The sequence below is a fragment of the Piliocolobus tephrosceles genome, chromosome 4 (assembly GCF_002776525.5).
Source record: "Piliocolobus tephrosceles isolate RC106 chromosome 4, ASM277652v3, whole genome shotgun sequence".
NCBI classification, from domain to species: domain Eukaryota; kingdom Metazoa; phylum Chordata; class Mammalia; order Primates; family Cercopithecidae; genus Piliocolobus; species Piliocolobus tephrosceles.
In genome coordinates this window covers 73,239,742-73,259,377 of record NC_045437.1, presented here as the reverse complement: position 1 = coordinate 73,259,377, position 19,636 = coordinate 73,239,742, and the positions used below count along the sequence as shown (strand labels likewise).

Genomic DNA, 19,636 nt, shown 5'->3' with positions numbered 1-19,636 from the left:
AAAAAAAAAAAAAAAAAAGTCAAGGCTTGGGAGCCTCTGCTTAGATTTCAAAGAATGTTCGGAAAAGCCTGGGATTCCAGGCAGAAGCCTGCTGCAGGAGCAAAACCGTCATGAAGAATCTCTGCAGGCCAGTGTGGAGAAGAAATGTGGGGTTGGAGCTCCTACACAGAGTCCCCACTAGGACATTGCCTAGTGGAGCTGTGAGGAGACAGCCACTGTCCTCCAGACCCCAGAATGGTAGATCCATTGATAGCTTATACCCTGTGCCTGGAAAAGCCACAGACACTGAATACCAGCCCTTGAGAGAAGCCACGGGGAATGAACCCTGCATACATTCAGAGCCACATCAGCACTTCAACTGTCAATTTTAAAAACTCAAGAGTAGAAAAATGTATCTATTCATATTTTTATTCTTCTAGCTATCCTTTCTTCCTTTCTGATGTTCTGAAATTTCTTCTTTCATCATTTCCTTTTTGTTTAGAGAGCTATCTGTAGTCATTCTTTGAGGGAAGGTTTGCTGGTAACAAGTGCTCTTAGTTTCTCCTTCATTCCTAAAGAATATTTTTGCTGGATATAAAATTCTATGTTGACAGTTATTTTCTCTCCAGATTCTACAAGTGTCTGGGTGCCTTGTTACAGGAGGGTGGAAGTTTAGACTCCTCATTCAGCCTTTGCTCCCCCTGAAAAATGTTTTACTTCCTTCTGGCCTCCTTAAGTTATGAAAAATCCTCTGTCATTAGAACTGTCTCCCTCTTATAGGTAAGTTGTTTCTATCTCACTGCTTTTCAAAATATTTTCTTTGTCTTTTGTTTTCAGAAGTTTGGCTGTGATATGTCTTTGTGTGAATTTCTTTCACTTTATCCTGTTTGAGGTTTCCTCAGCTTCTTGAATCTGTGTTTTTGGAACATTTCCACTTTTATTTCAAGTACTTTGTCAGTACTGCCTCTTTCTCCTCTCCTCTGGGAATCTGATGACACAAATGTCAAATCTTCTGTTATAATCCCACTGATCCTTGAGGCTCTGTTCTTTATTTTTTTCAGTCTGCCTTTTCTCTGTTGTTCAGATCTGGGAATTTCTATTTTTATAGTCTCTAGTTCACTGATTCATTCCTCTGTCCTTCCATTCTGCTGCAAAGACTATTCATTGGGTTTCCATGTCTGTTACTGTATTTTTTAGTTCTAAAAGTTACTGTGTGGTTTATAAACTTTTTAATTATTTGCTGAGGCTTTAGTTTTTTTTCCTGAGATGTTCTTTCTTTTGCTTCAAGTGTTAGTAACTGCTAATTGCTTATTGTAACATTTTTATGATAGCTGCTTTAAAAACCCTTGTCAGATAATTCTAACATCTGTCATTTCTGTGTGGTCACCTAGGAATTGTTATTTTAAACTTAAGTTGTGATTTTCTTGGTTCTTGACATAAGTGATTGTTGTGATTGCAATATCCAAATAAGTGATGAACCTTAGACATATGGGTAGTATGGGGTCCTGGATCTTATTTAATCCTACTTTTAGGTGGCTTTTCCTGACATTGTTTTGGCAAGGAAAAGGTGGGGGCACTGCCTCATTACTAGGAGGTAGGAGGAGAAGGCTAGGTTCTCCATTTGGTTTCTGTCTATATAAACTAACATAGCCCTCTTAAAGGTGAAGAGACTAGTGAACCTTGGGACCCAAGGAACCTTAACACCAAGGTGGGGAAGGCCTCCTTGTTATTGCTGGGAGGGGGTCCAGCTACCTACTGGACCTCTCTTGATATCACTCTGGCTGGGAGAGCAGAAGTGCCTTCTTATTACTTCCCATGTGGCCTCCATTGACCAACTGAAGGAAAAGACCTTATTACAACTGGATGGTGTGAAGGTCTTGCCTCTCTGCCGTGGCTCCTCTCACACCACTCTAGCAGGGAGAGGGAGGGCTGCCACATTACTGCTCAGTGGGCACGAGATCCAGATTCTACAAGTCTGGGTGCCTTGTTACAGTCCAGGAGGGTGGAAGCCCAGGCTCCCCATTCAGGCTTTGCTGCCCTAGGTGGAGGCATTACAGTTTGTGTGTGTGTGTGTGTGTATGTGTGTGTGTGGTATTTGGCTAGAGTAGAGTAGTTACTGTCTGAAATTATTTTTGTCTTGCTAGACTGTTCCTTTCTTGGTCCTTTGGCTACAGAGAACAGGCTTTCATTGGAGTCTGTATTAGTCTGTTTTCATGCTGCTGATACAGACATACCTGAGACTGGGAAGAAAAACGAGTTTAATGGACTCACAGTTCCACATGGTTGGGGAGGCCTCACAACCATGGCAGAGGTAAAAGGCACTTTTTACACGGTGGCAGCAAGGGAGAATGAGAAAGAAGCAAAAGTGGAAATCTCTTATAAAACCATCAGGTCTCATGAGACTTATTCACTACCGCAAGAACAGTATGGAGGAAACCGTCCCCATGATTCAAATTATCTTCCACTGGGTCCCTTTCACAACATGCGGGAATTATGGAAGTTCAATTCAAGATGAGATTCGGGTAGGGACACAGAGCCAAATCACATCAGAGCCTGTACCCATTGGTATTTCTGGGTTGCCAGCCTCTTCAGCTACAGGTCAGAAAAATATAAACAAAAAGAAAACTCAAAGAACTCACCACTATGTCATTCCTTGGGTCCCAAGGTTCACTAGTTAGTCTGACTTTTTTCTCTTCACTTTTAAGAGTGTTATGTTTGTTTATATATAATATTGGGGGCTTTTAGTTGTATTTATGGAAGAATAGGGAAAAGAACATGTGTTCCATTTCCCCAGAAGCGGAAGGCAAGCCCAAATAATTTTTGAGTCCCTAAAGTTTATAGTTTTCTATATTGTTAAGGTTATATGAATCTATTCCTTGACAAAATTCAAGATTTAAAAAAATCAGAAGTGTCAACAGCAGTTATGACTCAAGAGGATCAACCAAAAATATATTAGAACTAAGAGTTCGCCGGGCACGGTGGCTCAAGCCTGTAATCCCAGCACTTTGGGAGGCTGAGACGGGCGGATCACAAGGTCAGGAGATCGAGACCATCCTGGCTAACATGGTGAAACTCCGTCTCTACTAAAAAATACAAAAAACTAGCCGGGCGAGGTGGCGGGCGCCTGTAGTCCCAGCTACTCGGGAGGCTGAGGCAGGAGAATGGCGTGAACCCGGGAGGCGGAGCTTGGAGTGAGCTGAGATCTGGCCACTGCACTCCAGCCTGGGTGACAGAGCGAGACTCCGTCTCAAAAAAAAAAAAAAAAGAGTTCATCCTGGTGACTAGTAATAAAATGAATATAAAATTGATAACTTTTCTACATGTCAAGAATAAACAACATAATAGAATAATGATGTTATTCACAATAGCAGAAAAAGATACATAAGGGTAGGAGTAAACTCAAAAATATAAAGGAATAAAATTATAATGGTATACTTTGGAACAGATTAATAAATGGAAAAAGATTTATGTCTGAACTGTAAAGTTTATTATTATAAAGATGCCAACTGCCTCAACAAAACCTTAAACTTCGATGCAATCATTTAAAGACATAGGAATGGGTCTAGAATTTTATCAAATGCTTTTGTAGTAACTATTGAAATGAGCACATGAGTTTTTCTCCCTTAAGCTCTTATGGTGATAAAGAATTATACGGGAAGATTCATGATCGTCTGGAGTTTTGAAATGGAAGTGATCTTAACAGTGCTTCTCAAACGTTAATGTCAATATAAAATCATCTGAGGATCTTGTCAGAATGCAGGTTAGGATTCAATAGGCCTCGGGGAAGGCATGAGATTTTGTACTTTTACCAATCTTCCAGGCAAAGAGAACATTGGGTATGTGTTCACACATTAAATGATAAAAATGTAAATAACCAAAATAAAAAATTTTAAATTAATTATCTGTTTAGAAAATGCTACCCCATGGGATTTGTCACAGTGTGAGAATTCTGAGATGGGCAAAATTCTCTGATGTCACCAACATTTGTTCACAAAAGTGGCCCAACAGCACAATAGCAAGTAGGGGAAGTGGACCCTCATCGTGGGTCTCTGGGATTTCATGGCAGTCCAATCAGTAAAACACATGGTGTGATGGATCTTAACAGTTCACACATTTTGGTGGTTAACACTGGTTTAAAGCAGAGAAGTGTAATTGTTTGAATGTATATTATAAATCCCATTCCTTCCTTAGTCCATACTGAAAGGCTATCCAAGATAATTGGAACAAGCTCAAGTTCCCATTCTGCTCTTCTGGAATTACCTAAACTCCAAAAATACTGTTAATTTCAATTATCTGAGATTCGCAAACATTCTGAATAAGTGACCTGTCATAGTAACAGATTATTTATTTATTTATGTATTTATTTATTTATTTATTTTTTTGAGACGGAGTCTCGCTCTGTCGCCCAGGCTGGAGTGCAGTGGCCGGATCTCGGCTCACTGCAAGCTCCGCCTCCCAGGTTCACGCCATTCTCCTGCCTCAGCCTCCCGAGTAGCTGGGACTACAGGCGCCCGCCACCTCGCCCGGCTAGTTTTTTGTATTTTTTTAGTAGAGACGGAGTTTCACCGTGTTAGCCAGGATGGTCTCGATCTCCTGACCTTGTGATCCACCCGTCTCGGCCTCCCAAAGTGCTGGGATTACAGGCTTGAGCCACCGTGCCCGGCCATAACAGATTATTTAATATTGAATCAATCCTGCATTGGCAAAATGACCCCATTCATCCATTCTGGTTTCTTCTTCTTCTTCTTCTTTTTTAATGTACTAAGGATTAACTGTGTGTACCACCAGGATTTACTTTGAGAGTTCATTACTATGTTTCATCTCATTATTATTTACGTAAATTTTTCTGGTATTCTTCTACATTTATGAGTTTTATTACCTTTCCAAACAAAGGCAGCTTGGCTGGGAATACAATTTTTTTGCTCCTGGATATGAACAGATACTTCTCAAAAGAAGACATTTACAGCCAACAAACATGAAAAAAAGTTCAACATCACTGGTCATTAGAGAAAAGCAAATCAAAACCACAATGAGATACCATCTCACGCCAGTTGGAATGACAATCATTAAAACATCAGGAAACAACAGATGCTGGAGAGTATGTGGAGAAATAGGAATGCTTTTATACTGTTGGTGGGAGTGTAACTTAGTTCAACCATTGTGGAAGACAGTGTGGCGATTCCTCAAGGCTCTAGAACTAGAAATACCATTTGACTCAGCAATCCCATTACTGGGTATATACCCAAGGGATTATAAATCATTCTACTATAAAGACACATGCACAGGTATGTTTATTGCAGCACTGTTCAAAATAGTAAGGAATTGGAACCAACCCAAATGCCTGTCAATGACAGACTGGATAAAGAAAATGTGGCACATATACACCATGGAATACTATGCAGTCATAAAAAAGGACGAGTTCACGTCATTTGCAGGGACATGGAAGAAGCTGGAAGCCATCATTCTCAGCAAACTAACACAGGAACAGAAAACCAAACACCGCATGTTCTCACTCATAAGTGGGAGTTGAACAATGAGAACACATGGACACAGGGAGGGGAACATCACACACTGGGGCCTGTTGGGGGGATAGGAGAGGGAGAGCATCAGGAGAAATACATAATGTAGATGGTCTGTCGATGGGTGCAGCAAACCACTATGGCACATGTATACCTATGAAACAAACCTGCACATTCTGCACATGTATCCCAGAACTTAAAGTATAATAATAAAAGAATTTTTTTGCTCCATAGAAGCAGAATACTACTTACCTCATCATTTGTCAAAATTCTGTTTCTCTTTTTTTAGTCTGTAAGTTTTAGTTTCATTGAGATAAGCTTTACCTATTATGTACCAACAACAGAACTCTTGTGCATAGCCATGATATTGTAAACTCTTCTCTAATTAGAGGCTGTTTATTATAAGCAAATATGGGTATAAAGTTGATATAAAGAAACTTGGAAAATTACAGACAGATGGGATTTACATGCTGGGTGTGGTGGCTCATGCCTATAATCCCAGCACTTTGGAAAGCCGAGGCGGGCAGATCACTCGAGGCCGGGAGTTCAAGACCAGCCTGGCCAACATGGTGAAACTCTGTCTCTATAAAAAATACAAAAATGAGCAGGGTGTGGTGGCGCATGCCTGTAATCCCAGCTACTTGGGAGGCTGAGGTATAAGAATCACCTGAACCCAGGAGGTGGAGGTTGCAGTGAGCTGGGATGGTGCCACTGCATTCCAGCCTGGGCGACAGAGCAAGACTCTGTTTTAAAAAAAATAGATTTAAAAAAAAAAGAAAAAAGAAAAAAATAGATTTACAAAAATGGCAGTCTCATTCTCCTGTCTGGTATGGGAACTTGTGGGAAAATTTATAATAGCCATCTTATTTGTTTTGTTTTCTAGTAGCACAAATACATTTTCTGTGCCGAGTATCTGTATAAAAGAAGTCTGTCAAAATACTTAGACCTCAGAGGTCATTGCTCTGTTTTATAGACTTTATTCCTCGCTGGGAAATCTGGCTTGATACACTGGCTGCTATGCTTGATAACTGGACACTCAGTACAGATATATGCAAATTACCAATGCCAACTTCGAATGCACAAAATACTTGTGTGATCTCGGTTAGCCAAGAAAGCCCTAAACATTTACCTCTTCTCCCTCTCCTCGAAGGTAAAAAAAAAAAAAAAAATCCAGCAATCTATAAGGGTAGTCAGTTACATTAAAACAACTGAGGACCGACTCTCTCAGGCCATCCCCTTCCTCTTGGTCCACAGACTCTGCTGCTGCTCCTGGCAAAGTGAAGTTCCTTCAGGGTAGCTTGTTTTTCTTCACCAGGATGCTTGTGGCACTCCCTGAGCTGAAGTTCAATAATTCATTAAATCTCAGGGCTAGGTTTTGGTGTTTGCCATTATTATATCCTTTCCTAAAAAGTAGTATGCTAGCTTTTCTCAGTCCACGAAAAAAACTTCCTCCTGTAGTTACCTATTCTATCCTATTTGATTTTTTTCTGAAGTCTTCCTGTGCCACATCACCAATATCAATATTGGATCCCCATTATCTGCTCTCTGAGTCATTATCTCTATCACCTTGCCATTTCTAAAGTTTACCAAGCACTTGAGAAGCACATACTAGGAAACATCTGTTATGTGAATTATTGTAGTCCATCCTCACCACCCTGCAATAAAATGGGCATTATATTTTTCAGATGAGAAAGTGTGTTTAAAAAAAAAAAAAAAGAGAGAAAGTGTGTTTTTAATAATCTATTCTTTCTCTCATCTTTTGTGGATTTTTCTGAAGCTTTCTGTGTCTGCTCCAATTACGCTCAGTGTCTATTTTGCATTCTGCAGTTATAAATTCATTTACATTCTATGACATCATTATTTCTCTTCCTCTCCTTAGCTGTCAGCTGTCTTTTTATTTTATTATTCTGTTGTCTTCTTATTTCATTAAGTCCACGTCTTAACAAATTCCTTGACAGTATAAAGCAGTTTCAGTATAACATTCTCTCCTGTCTTCTGGAAGAGTAACTCTAGATGTCTACTCCATTTATATTTTGCAAGTTATATTCCTTTTTCTGTTTTTGATATAAAATCTTTTTTGTTTATGAGCAGTTTTTTCTTTCTGGCTTACTCAGGCGATTTTACTGGGGACTTCTAACTGCTCAAAAATAATATGGCTATGTAGATTCTTTTTGACTTCCTCTATATTGACCTGGGCACCTCCCAATTAACTCCATAAGCACTTGAGACAGAGTGCTGGACATTGATCATGCACATTCTCTGTACCACTACTCATTTCCTTGGTAGACCACTGACGGCAGGGAGGGTAGTGTAGCTGGGGTATAGCTGGACTTGGCCTAGGAGCTTTGCCTTTGTATTTCTCTCCAATTTTGTTAAAACTACTGTATCTGGGGGCAATTCAGCCAGCTAGGAAGCCCACAGTGTTTTACATAGGGGAACTTCTCAGAGATCAGAACATTTTCCTACTTGAAGGTGAACCAGTCACTTTGGCGAGAAATGAGATTAGCATGACACCTTTTGGTTCATGGACTCTTGGTTTTAAGGGTCAGCAGGTTCCTACTGACTGCATTATTCACTTCTGGTCCACATCTGTGAAGTAGGCTTACCTTTAGGCTTCATGCCCTCTGTTTTGGAAAATTGTCAGAAGACTGATAAAAAGGCATAGTGAGGTGACTTCATGGTTTGATGACTGCTTCGTCAATTCTTTTGCCTCTGCTGAGGTGGAGGAAAAAGGCTCCAAATGATCATTCCTGTCCTTACCCCATTTCTCTCATCCTTCAGCCCTGGTTTCTAATATAGAAGGATTCTGTACTGGTGGGCTCTGTGGTATACCTTCCAACTGCAACACTGCTGTGTGCCCCGAGACTGGAGAGCATGGGGTCCAAATTTTATATTGGCTGACACGTGAAATTTGTGCAAAATTAGAGCCTCTTCAGTGCAGATGACTATTTTGAGGCTTTTGTTCACTTCCTGTGTGTTCTGTTTACTATTTGTTTAAAGGAATAAATTGGAAACTCACTGGCCCACCTAGAAAAATCCTTTGAGTGTCAGATTTATAGTAGAAATTTCTTTTATAAAATTAATTATTTCTGCTTTGCTAATAATATCTTAAGCTCCAAGCAAATTTTAAACATGTAAGCATCTATCATGTGCAAGATACAGGAAGACAAATGTTTGTAAAATTCATTTTCTGCCTTGGACATTACAGTTAGGTGGGAAAAGCAGATGAGTTCACCAGTGACCACACAAAAAAGAAGCTCTTCCACAGAAAAATGTTCAATTTAGGAAGCTTCGAAGTAAAAACCCACCAGCATCAGACTTTACCAGTTGTTAACAATACCCCTTTGAGCTCACAATAAAAAGAACAAACTCACAGCCTTTCACAAACCAGTGTGGTGACTGGTAGGGGGTGCTACAGGAATACAGAAGAGAAACATCTAAACCTGGCAAATTCTCCTGCCAATCAGAAAGTTCAGACAAGTCATGCAAACTTAAGAACAATTTATAGCAAAAAAATTGGGAATGAAGGTTTCTCCTGCAGGCCTAAATGAAGAGTGACAGATTACAGAAGGTAGAAGACATTCTTAGAGATGCTAAATCTGTTTATTTCATTAGTTCTTCTGTTCTTTCAGGCTAGAACAGCACAGAAACTAAGATGCCACTCAACATCCACTAACCACAAAAAAGTCCCCAAGTCAGGTATGATTTCAACTCTGATCCAAGGCATATCCCGTTGGGTCCAACTAAGTTGGCAGCAGGTGGATCTGTGCAAATCTGCAGTGCTCCTAAATACTCTCTAGAAGACCGTAGGTTAAGTCATTCATCATCAAAATGCTTTCCATTTTAAAGCCTTAGTGAAGTAGACTAGGGGCACTGATTATGTAAAAATATGCAGTCAGATTTGTTTACAGGAATGCTGGTAGTTGACTATTATCAAAGAAAACATTTTCAGGTGATATGACAGTTTGTTGTAAACAGTGGTAGGTGATCCACATACCTGTATTTTGACCACATTCTCTTCTTGTTCATGCAAAAATGACTTTCTAGCTTCAAACTCTTCCCTAAGGATGGGTCCTGAACTTGTGGCTTGAAAGCGAAGAAGCATCTCTTCTGAAGCAGACCATATATTTTCACGAATGTAACCTACTGTGACTTCCTCAATTATGTCCTGGCAAGAGATATTTCTTATGGTTACACTTCACACATCAGCTGAAAGGCACACATAGAATAGCTTCTGATATTTTATCTTTTAGAAAATAACATGGATGTCTCCTTTTGGCTTGGTTTAAAAACAAATTTAAGCAGAGCTGAGGGATGAAACTGGCTGAGCTTCTTTCTAGCAATATGATTTTGGAATCTCTGAGTTTGGTGCTGAGGTGGCAAAAGAATAAAGCTCAATGATCTCAGGATTTGGAAGCAGAGATGTATGCATGATGCTGGCAAGGACGAGGCATGAGGCCTGATCTCCACAGAATGTAAAGGGACAAGGGTGCTTGCTGTAAAAACATGCATCACCTCCCACTTCCCTTGGGCTGCCAAGGAAAAGACTGCAATGGTCATGAGGTCCTCAGACTTCTTTCCCATTTCTTCCCCAGGCCAGAGTAGGCAGATCCCTGTAATGAGCTGCGGCCAAACTCAGAATGATGCTCTGGGGCAAAGGAAAAAGGGGTGGGAGGAGCAAGATAAGTGCTATTAAAGATAGATGGCAGAAATCTAGAAGAATGAGAAAAAAGGAAGAAGGGGGTTATAGGAAAGTTTCACGTGGGGTATGAACAGGGTTTACTTTTATGCCCGATGAGAGATGCAAAGAAAGACTGGACTGTCACTTCTATAGCTGATGACTCTTATTTAGTACAACTGGAATTAATAGTTGGTTAACTCAAAGAGCTAAAAGTGAAATCATACAAAAGATGCACACGTATCTTTAAGAGAAGACATATATGTATGCATCCATTGAATAAAACTGGTAACTTCAGGTTGTTTAGAAGAAACACAACTTTTTTATAACAGTGTTAGACCTTCCACTGGTTAATAATCTTAACAGACTGATGCTCGATATAACAAAAAGTTATACCTGGAGTATATCTTGGGATGCCACATGACCAATTTTTTATTCTAAATTTTAAATCTTCGATGCTGCTTCTTTATAGTTTGATATATCTTTTCAACCATAGCACATAATTTTTTAGCACGTCTATAATTTCATTTTTTTCTTCAAAATTAGCACTAATAATCCATTGCTACAATGTCATTTTCCTAAAACTTGTACGACCTCTGAACATCCGAAATGAGTCACTAAACTGTGTTCTTCACTATCTTCTTGTCATTAAGCATTTTTGGTAGTATTGGTCAGCTCAGATCACGTTTTTTTCCTCTAAATTTTAGTAAATACTGCATTGGTGATTCTGTCTGCGACACTGCTACACTGCAATATCTTTGATGCTGACTTTAATGATTCTGTAAGATGTGTGTTCTTGTTTTTTTCCAAGATAGAACTTAATTATCATCAATATTTTCTCTTTAAACATATTACGATGCGTGGATCCATTACCGGCAGGTTTCACATCCTTTGGGTCGAACTTTTGTTTTTAAATCCAAAGCAATGTTGGTGAATATTACTTCAAGAGTATTCCCCCGGGAAGCATTACTCATTTTTTAAAGTACCTATGTATTTCTTTCTTTCTTTCTTTCTTTTTTTTTTTTTGAGACGGAGTCTCACTCTGTCGCCCCAGGCTGGAGTGTGGTGGCCGGATCTCGGCTCACTGCAAGCTCCGCCTCCCGGGTTCACGCCATTCTCCTGTCTCAGCCTCCGGAGTAGCTGGGACTACAGGCGCCCGCCACCTCGCCCAGCTAGTTTTTTGTATTTTGTAGTAGAGACGGGGTTTCACCATGTTAGCCAGGATGGTCTTGATCTTGTGACCTTGTGATCCACCCGTCTCGGCCTCCCAAAGTGCTGGGATTACAGGCTTGAGCCACCGCGCCCGGCTCCTATGTATTTCTTAAGCCACCAACTTGGGTTATTAATTCCAGAGCAATGGGCACATGACAAAACCACTCAGAGATACTGGTGACTGGGTCAAAAACAATGAAAAAGTGGAAAAGATACTAGACTAGAAGTTGAAAGCACTGGAAATAAATCCGTTAATTGACAAAATCTACACAAATTGCAGAATTAGCACAAGCTGCTTCACCTACTCTGTGCCCCAATTTCCTCACTTAGAAAAACAGAAGATGAGAATATTTGCTCTATCTCTACTTAGAGGATAATTTAGGGATCAAAGTGATGTGAAAGTATATTGGAAAGTGAAACTCTATACAAATGAGGGGTACTTGGCTATGTTTATGGTTTCAGGAGACCTCATTCGCAATTCCACACATTCTTAGGGTATTTGCAGGGACACCAGTTGGAAAGGTTCCTTTTGGCCATAACTTGTTTCAGACATCTTGCTACAAGGGTTGATTCCAATTTCACATTCCTCTGACTTTACCCCTCCTGTTTCTTCATGGCTGCCCACCAACCTCAGACAAAGCAAAGAAGAACCTCACAGAGAAGGCCATTCGGCAAGATCTACTTCACTACCTGTTTATAGCTAAGTCTTTTGTTTCAGGAAATCTTCACCAAGCATTTAGTCCCCCTATTCCCATGTTGCAAGAAAATATTCAGATCTAACAAAGCCATGATTATACAAATAATCTATTGTCAAAGTGCTCCTCTCATTCCTCTATGTAGGGAGAGGTAACTAAAAAATGAATGAAATTCAGTGATCTAGAACTGAAACTGAAAAGAGCTCTTTTGGCTGTACTTTTTCTCCTAGCTTTGCTCTTGTTATCTTTTTTGTAAATACTTCAGCCCTGGGCTCCTGTATATATAAAAATTGCTGAATATTTGGGAGGGAATTAGGACTACAATGGACAAGGCACACGGGGAAATCAGGAGGACCCCTGAGACTCCAGCCAGTCTTGTTTACAATGAGGAAAAGCATCTGAACCTGAGACTCTAACACAGATTTTTCTGTTTTTTGTTTTTCCCCAAGACAGAGTGTAGTTCTTATTGCCCAGGCTGGAGTGCAGTGGTGCGATCTTGGCTCACTGCAACCTCTGCCTCCTGGGTTCAAGCAGTTCTCCTGACTCAGCCTCCCAAGTAGCTGGGATTACAGGTGCTCGCCACCATGCCCAGCTAATTTTTGTATTTTTAGTAAAGATGAGGCTTTACCTAATACAGACTTTTCTAAATGAGTTTCTTCTTTCTGTATTTAAAATAACAAATGTCCCCTCAAAAAGAGAAACAAACAAAAACTAACAAATGTCCTAATAGTCAATACCGACGCTATGTTCACTAATGCACTATTTCTTTACTCCTAACAAGAATCTCAAACAGGTACTATCTATATAGTTTGGTTAAAAAGAGATGAGAGAAGGGATAAATAACTTTCAATAAGTAAAATCTGGTAGAAGAAAGCTTTCAAATATGGATCAAGGATTAGTTAAAAGGGACCTTTAGTAGTTAAATAGAAATTTCAATTCAATGTATCATGTATAACTCTTGGTTAGTGCAATACATGGACACATGGCTAATTTTTATGTCAGTTAATCGAAAGCCAAGTATAAGATATACTCAGTTGTGATGTTAGCACTTACATTTGGACATGGGTACATCCAGAGCTCTAGAAATGTTAAGCAATGAAAACATGCTAAGATGACCATCTCAGAAGAAGCAAACGTTTAATGTTTACCCATCCTGCTCTTTGCCCAACTCTGTTCTTTCCTTCTGAAGCTGTCCTGGAGATGGCTGGGGCCATGTGTGGCAGAGATGCCCTCTCCAGCACTTTGTAGAAAAACATGACATTTTGGTTTGAAAGGTACAATGTTAAGTTGCAGGCTGAGATGGGTGGGAAAGAAATACCTTTTAAATATTGACAACCCAGGAATTATCATTAATTGTGCTTAATTAAGTCAAGGAAAATCTTAAGATTGATTTCTTAGGATAATCTACCATCCCAAATAAATAGTGAAATATTTCTTCCCCCTGCTCTATTTGGTTTTGTTAAGCCAATATGGAAAAAATTCTGTACATTAGTAACAATGCAGCCACATTCAACTGCAGTTCATGAAGACCTCCTTACATATCCAGCCTTCAGATAAATCAATTAGTTCCTCTCATCACTTCCATGATTCAGAAATAGACAACCAGTCAAATTTAACTTTATACAGTACAGTTATCCATCAAACACCAACCTCCTACCTCGATTTCTTTTCCTGTGAGCCATGATTCTTTATACAAGCATGATTCAGGTATGACCCAGGAACCCTCTTTTGAATCAGTGTTGTAATAGTAGTCATATTTTTCATGCAGGTTGAGTTTGAGCCATGAACCTTCAGTAGACACTAAAGAAAAAAGTTTGTTAAATTCTATAGAGACACAGTGAACCCTTAAACATTAGCGTAGTTTCTTTAATATGTAAAATAAAAGAATATGTTTTTCACCAAACCTTCAGACAGTCAAAGGCATCAGAAATGACCCACTGACATGGAATAAATTTGATGTATTTAATGGCAGATGCCTGCCAACCCAAGGAAAAGGAAGAGACACAAATGTCTAAGGCTAGCTCTGGAACTTAAATCTTTCATGAGGATGATACAAACATGTTCGGCCAAAAACAGTCAAAGAGAAGGAAAAGCAAATAATAATTGTAAGTCCCAGGTAGACGCAAACAACAACACATGTAGACAAAGGAGACCAATCGGCAAGATCTTCTTTGCTTACAAAGTTTACCTGCAATTTCTCCAACAAGGAGATACCCACAAGGACTGTGGCCCTTATTTAAGGAGGGCCAATGATTGGCATTAAACCAAAGCAGAACCTTCAGAGACAACGTTACTCAAAGTACAAAATGGCATAAGCACAACATAAAGGTCAACTAAAGTAGGGAAAAAGAAAATTCCTGGTTCCTCTGACTTATTTTGTGCTACACAACCACACAAAATGAGAAAAAAAATTTTTTTTGAAACTTAATTTTGGGGGAGGGGTGATAGAAAAACCTATGGTAGTTATGACTTTGATTGGTCAAGAATATCTCCTCCTCATGAATCCATGGGCTAAACTTCATACTTAGAAATCTGTTTATTTTGTTGAATGGTTACAATTCTGGCCCCAGACCTGAGAGCAAAAAACAACAGAAAAACGTAAGAAGTTCTAACTTAGACTAAGCTAAGTCAACTGCACCAAGTGAGCATGAGACTCATTACTTTTCCAGGTAAATCAAAGTTCAAGTGAATTTCTTCACAGAATATTGAAATGCATTGACATAACTAAGCAGGGGTAACTTTAAGGTCTTTAATATGTGTTAATGCTTCATTTGACTTTAAATGCCCCTCACCTGTTCTTTCTGTTTGTCAACGCCCAGGAAGAGAGATGTATCTCTTTTCAATGGGCAGTCAGACAGCTGGTTCATCTGTTTAGAAACATAGGTCTACTACAAAATACATTTGTACAGTCAAGTTAGGATGTTTACAAGTAATTATTATCCTTTCTTCCTTCCCTTCCCTCCTTCTCCCCTCCTCTCCCTTCCCTTCCTTCCTTTCTTTCTTGCTTTTGAGACAGGGTCTCACTCTGTTACCCAGGCTGGAGAACAGTGGTGTGACCAAGGCTCACCGCAGCCTTAACTTCCCCAGGCTCAGATGAGCCTCCAGAGTAGCTGGGACCACAGGATCATGCACAACTGGCTAATTTTTTGTATTTTTTGTAGAGATGGGTTATGCCATGTTGTCCAGGCTGTTCTCAAACTCCTGGGGTCAAGCAATCCACTCGCCTCAGCCGCCCAAAGTGCTGGGATTATAGGCATGAACCACCACGACCAGCCAATTGTGATATTTTCAATTATCAATAGTTGTCAGATTCATAAATGTTTTCAGAAGAATAATTACCCTTCTTAAGGCAACTCTCTCAGTGGGAAGGGAAGAAAGCAAGCAAAGCTGGTGAAAATGTTTCTCCCATCACTTAAACTGAGAAGTAAAAAATTTCTTAGTTGGTTAAAAGCCAATCCCTTGAACTTTGATTTACCTGCAAAGGCAATGAGTCTAAAGCTCACTTGATAGCAGTTGACTTAGTTTAGTCTAAGTTAGAACTTCTTATTTTTTTTGTTGTTTTTAGCTCTCACCCAAATATGACACATGGGAAAAGAAGCAGGCAAGTTTAGGAGAGAGAAGATAAACTAAGTTTTTTCCACAATGAATATGAAATTAGGATAGCTCATTAATACAGTTATGTAATTCTTTCATAATGAAGGATGAGACAGGGGACATTACAGTAATTCCTGATGAAGAGATCTGAATGGCATTAGAAGGCTTTACTTGGGTTAGGATGTCAGTAGGTAATAGGCAAGAAGAATTACTATGTTTTTCACATCTAGTTTGAATGTAGTTAGATAAGAGGCTGAGGAGAGCTACTTTCCAGCATGGGTTCCAAATAGTTTTCCTAAGAAATATAGTTGGGTTGTTACTTAGAAAAAAGACTGATAACAGTTAGTTAAGAGGTGATGAACATTCCAGAAGGAGGCATACTTTTTAGATGCCTTCCAGACAAAATTATACGCGAACATATAGAAGCATTAAACTGAGTTATAAGGCTGAGTAATCCATCCACCGAATGGTGGATGTTTTAGTTTGGGAAAAGATAGCCATCCTAGAACCAGAGGTGAAAGAGATAAGAATAAATCATCTTGTGCATGCCTGAAAACAATGCTCATAGCTGTATCGGGAGGTGAAAATCGGTCTTTAATTGCTTGGGATGCTCTTCTTTCTAGAACAGGGGTCAGCAAACTTTTTCTGTAGAGTCAGAGAGTAGGGGCTGGGTGCGGTGGCTCATGCCTGTAATCCCAGCACTTTGGGAGGCCGAGGCAGGTGGATCACCTGAGGTCAGGAGTTCGAGACCAACCTGGTCAACATGGTGAAACCCCGTCTCTACTAAAAAATACAAAAATGAGCCAGGCATGTTGGCATGTAACTGTAATCCCAGATATTTGGGAGGCTGAGACAGGAGAATTGCTTGAACCTAGGAGGTGGAGGTTGCAGTGAGCCAAGATTGCCCTGCTGCACTCCAGCCTGGGTGACAGAGCGAGACTTCATCTTGGAGAAAAAAAAAAAAAGTCAAGTATTTTCAGCTTTGCAGGCTGTGGGTCTCTGAAACAACCACTCAGCACTACCACTGCAGCAGGGAAGCAGCCATAGACCATATATAAATTAATGTGTGGCTGGATTTCAGCGAAACTGTATTTACTAAGGCAGATGGCAGCACAAGAAATGTACTAAAAATGATTAGAATGAGTTCAGCAAGGTTGCAGGATACAAGATCAATATACAAAAATCAGTTGTATGAAAACATATGCCCACGAAAAAACCCGGACATGAACGTTCATAGCAGTCTCATTTAGAATAGCCAAAAGTTGCGGGGAGAGGGTGGCACAGAATACAGGTTCCATCAGTTGATGACTGGGTAAACAAAATGTGGCATACTCATACAATGGAATATTAGCCACAAAAAAGGACAAACTGACAAATACTACATGAATGAACTCTGAAAATATTATGCTAGGTAAAAGAAGCCAGACACAAAGGCTATGTATTGTATAATTCTGTTTACACGAAATGTCCAAAACAGGCCAAAGGCAGAAAGTAGATTAGTAGTTGCCTGGGGCTGGGGAGTGGGTAATGGGGATTGATTGCTAATAGGTACTGGGTTTTGTTTTGGTGTAATGAAAATGTTCTGGAATTAACTAGAGTGTTGGATATACAACCTTGTGAATATACTAAAAACCTCTTAATTACATACCTTAAAAGGACAATTTTATGGCATATAAATTATTTCTCAATAAAAAGACAACTGTGTATCTATAAACTAGCAATAAACAATCCCAAAATATAATTAAAAAACAATATTTACAATAGAATAAAAATGATAAAATACTTAGGAATAAATTTAATGAAACAAATGCAAGCCTTGTATGCTGAAAACTACAAAAAATTGTTGAGTTTTAAACTTGATTAAAAGGAAAGACATCCCATGTACATGGATCAGAATATTGTTAAGATGGCAAGACTTCTCAAAGTTATCTATAGATTCAATACGATCTCAGTTGACAAAAGTCTTGCTGCCTTTTTTTATTCCCAGAAGAATGAACCTGAAGCACTTCCTAGGTTTCTGAATTGGATGCAAAGGGATTTGACTATAGTCACCCAAATATGACACGTGGAAAACAAAGTAGGCAAGTTTAGGAGACAGAAGATAAACTAAGTTTTTCCAGGATGAATTTGAAATTAGGATAGCTCATTAATACAATTATGCAATTCTTTCCCAATGAAGGATGAGACAGGGGACATTACAGTAATTCCTGACGAAGAGATCTGAATGGAACAGAGAGGGACTCAAGGGTGACCAGATGCCAAGTAAGAGAGTGGTCATTTCATTAATAGAAAATTTACTGAATTTTAAGGTGGAATCTCCAAGTTGGAAATATATGAAACTTGAAAGCAAGTACATAGGGTACTACTAGACAAACATCAAGTTGGACTAAAAAAGTTTTTTTTTTTTCCCTTAAACTCTACTTCTAAGGCCATACGCTGTCCCACTAGTTTCTTAAAGATGAATACTATCCTGTAGATGACCTACAATGTGGTACAAATAAACACTAGCCTAGAAGGTGAGAGCTACCTTGATCCTTGACACTAGGAAATAGTAGGTGCTTAGTAAAATCTACTAAAGGAATTCTGGATTAAAAATTAATTGTCCTTGGGTCTACCATTCTTTTCCTCTCTCTGAAATCTTACCAATGTGAATTTCCAAATCTGAAAAATGAGTATCAAACTGTATAGTCTCAAAGATTATTTCCAGAGCTAACAATGTAGGTTCTGCCGTTGGATTGAGTAGGCATAACTAGTTGCCTAGTTTTTCCAACTGATCCCTTGCAGACTGGCTTACTGTACTTTATTTTATATATTCAAAATTACTCTTTATCCCTACTTAATATTGTACAATCACAAAGGATTAAGTGAGAGAAAATATTAGTATAAACACCTATTTATATCACTGGTCTACCCATACGAATAAATCAATCAATAAGCATGACCTGTATAAAGCACAGATTCCTCAAATATGACATTTTCTTAATGCCATCCATATATTGCCACTGAGCTCATCATAGCTTTCCAAAACTAAAAAGAAACATTTAAAACTTTTCCTAATTTCCTTAGCCATAGATGACAAAAAATTACAGAAATATTAATTTGAAAGCAATACTTGTGTTAAAATTAAGAAAATATAATACCACAGAAATGGTATTTAAAATAGTTTGTGCTAAAGTAACAAACCAACTTACCTCTTTCAGATTTGAGCTCTTTTGCCTTCACAAGGGCATCATAGTATTTGTCAGCACACTCCGGGATTATGTCATTTGCATTAGAAGTGGAAGACTTCAATACAGACAAAATATCACTTGATTTTTTTCCTTGCAAACACTGATTAACATCAACCACCAGAGTAACCCCTGGGTAATTAAAAAAAAAAAGTGTCTTGTTAATGGTTATCTTCTACTTACTTCAAGGCATGCAAATATATAATTCGACGTTTTAGGAATGCATTAGTATCAAACATTTTTACCCTTTGAGAATATTTACCACATATGCCTAAGACAATCACAAATTCACCGACCAGTTTAGTCCATAAGAAGAATTAGATACCATGGGAGTATGGTTTATTAAAAACAATAGTCTTCCCTGGTTACTCACACGTGGTATCAAGGTACTAGGTTTTGCTTGCTGTAGTAATCTATGAAATGGGGTGAATACACACCAACAGCAGATATGTAGCTCTAACCTAGGCCATTAACATGTATTTGAGAACTAGTTTTACAAAGACATTTGTTTACTTTAGGATAAGCAAAATGCTTTTTAAGTTATGGAAATCCTGGTATTCTCTTGTATTGAAAGAACACATTCCTCAGCCCTGGGCCCAGTACAAACATATATCTCAACTTCCTGGGCCCAACACAAACACATTCACACATTCCTCAGCCCTGGGCCCAGTACAAACACATTCCTCCATATATCTCAACTTCCTGGGCCCAGTACAAACACACCATATATCT

At 39.0% G+C, this 19,636-nt stretch overlaps 1 protein-coding gene across 2 annotated transcripts in view; it reads right to left on the bottom strand.

Annotated features, from left to right (window-relative positions):
- The window catches only part of IQGAP2 (IQ motif containing GTPase activating protein 2), a 321,912-nt gene that overhangs the window by 66,922 nt on the left and 235,354 nt on the right, over nucleotides 1-19,636 (bottom strand). For both annotated transcript variants that reach the window (XM_023196443.2, XM_023196444.2), the window contains exons 15-17: nucleotides 18,869-19,036; nucleotides 13,741-13,883; nucleotides 9,496-9,666 (exon numbers count right to left, since the gene is read on the bottom strand). In XM_023196443.2, coding sequence (XP_023052211.2) covers nucleotides 9,496-9,666; nucleotides 13,741-13,883; nucleotides 18,869-19,036 — 482 coding nt within the window. The remainder of the gene's footprint in view (nucleotides 1-9,495; nucleotides 9,667-13,740; nucleotides 13,884-18,868; nucleotides 19,037-19,636) is intronic.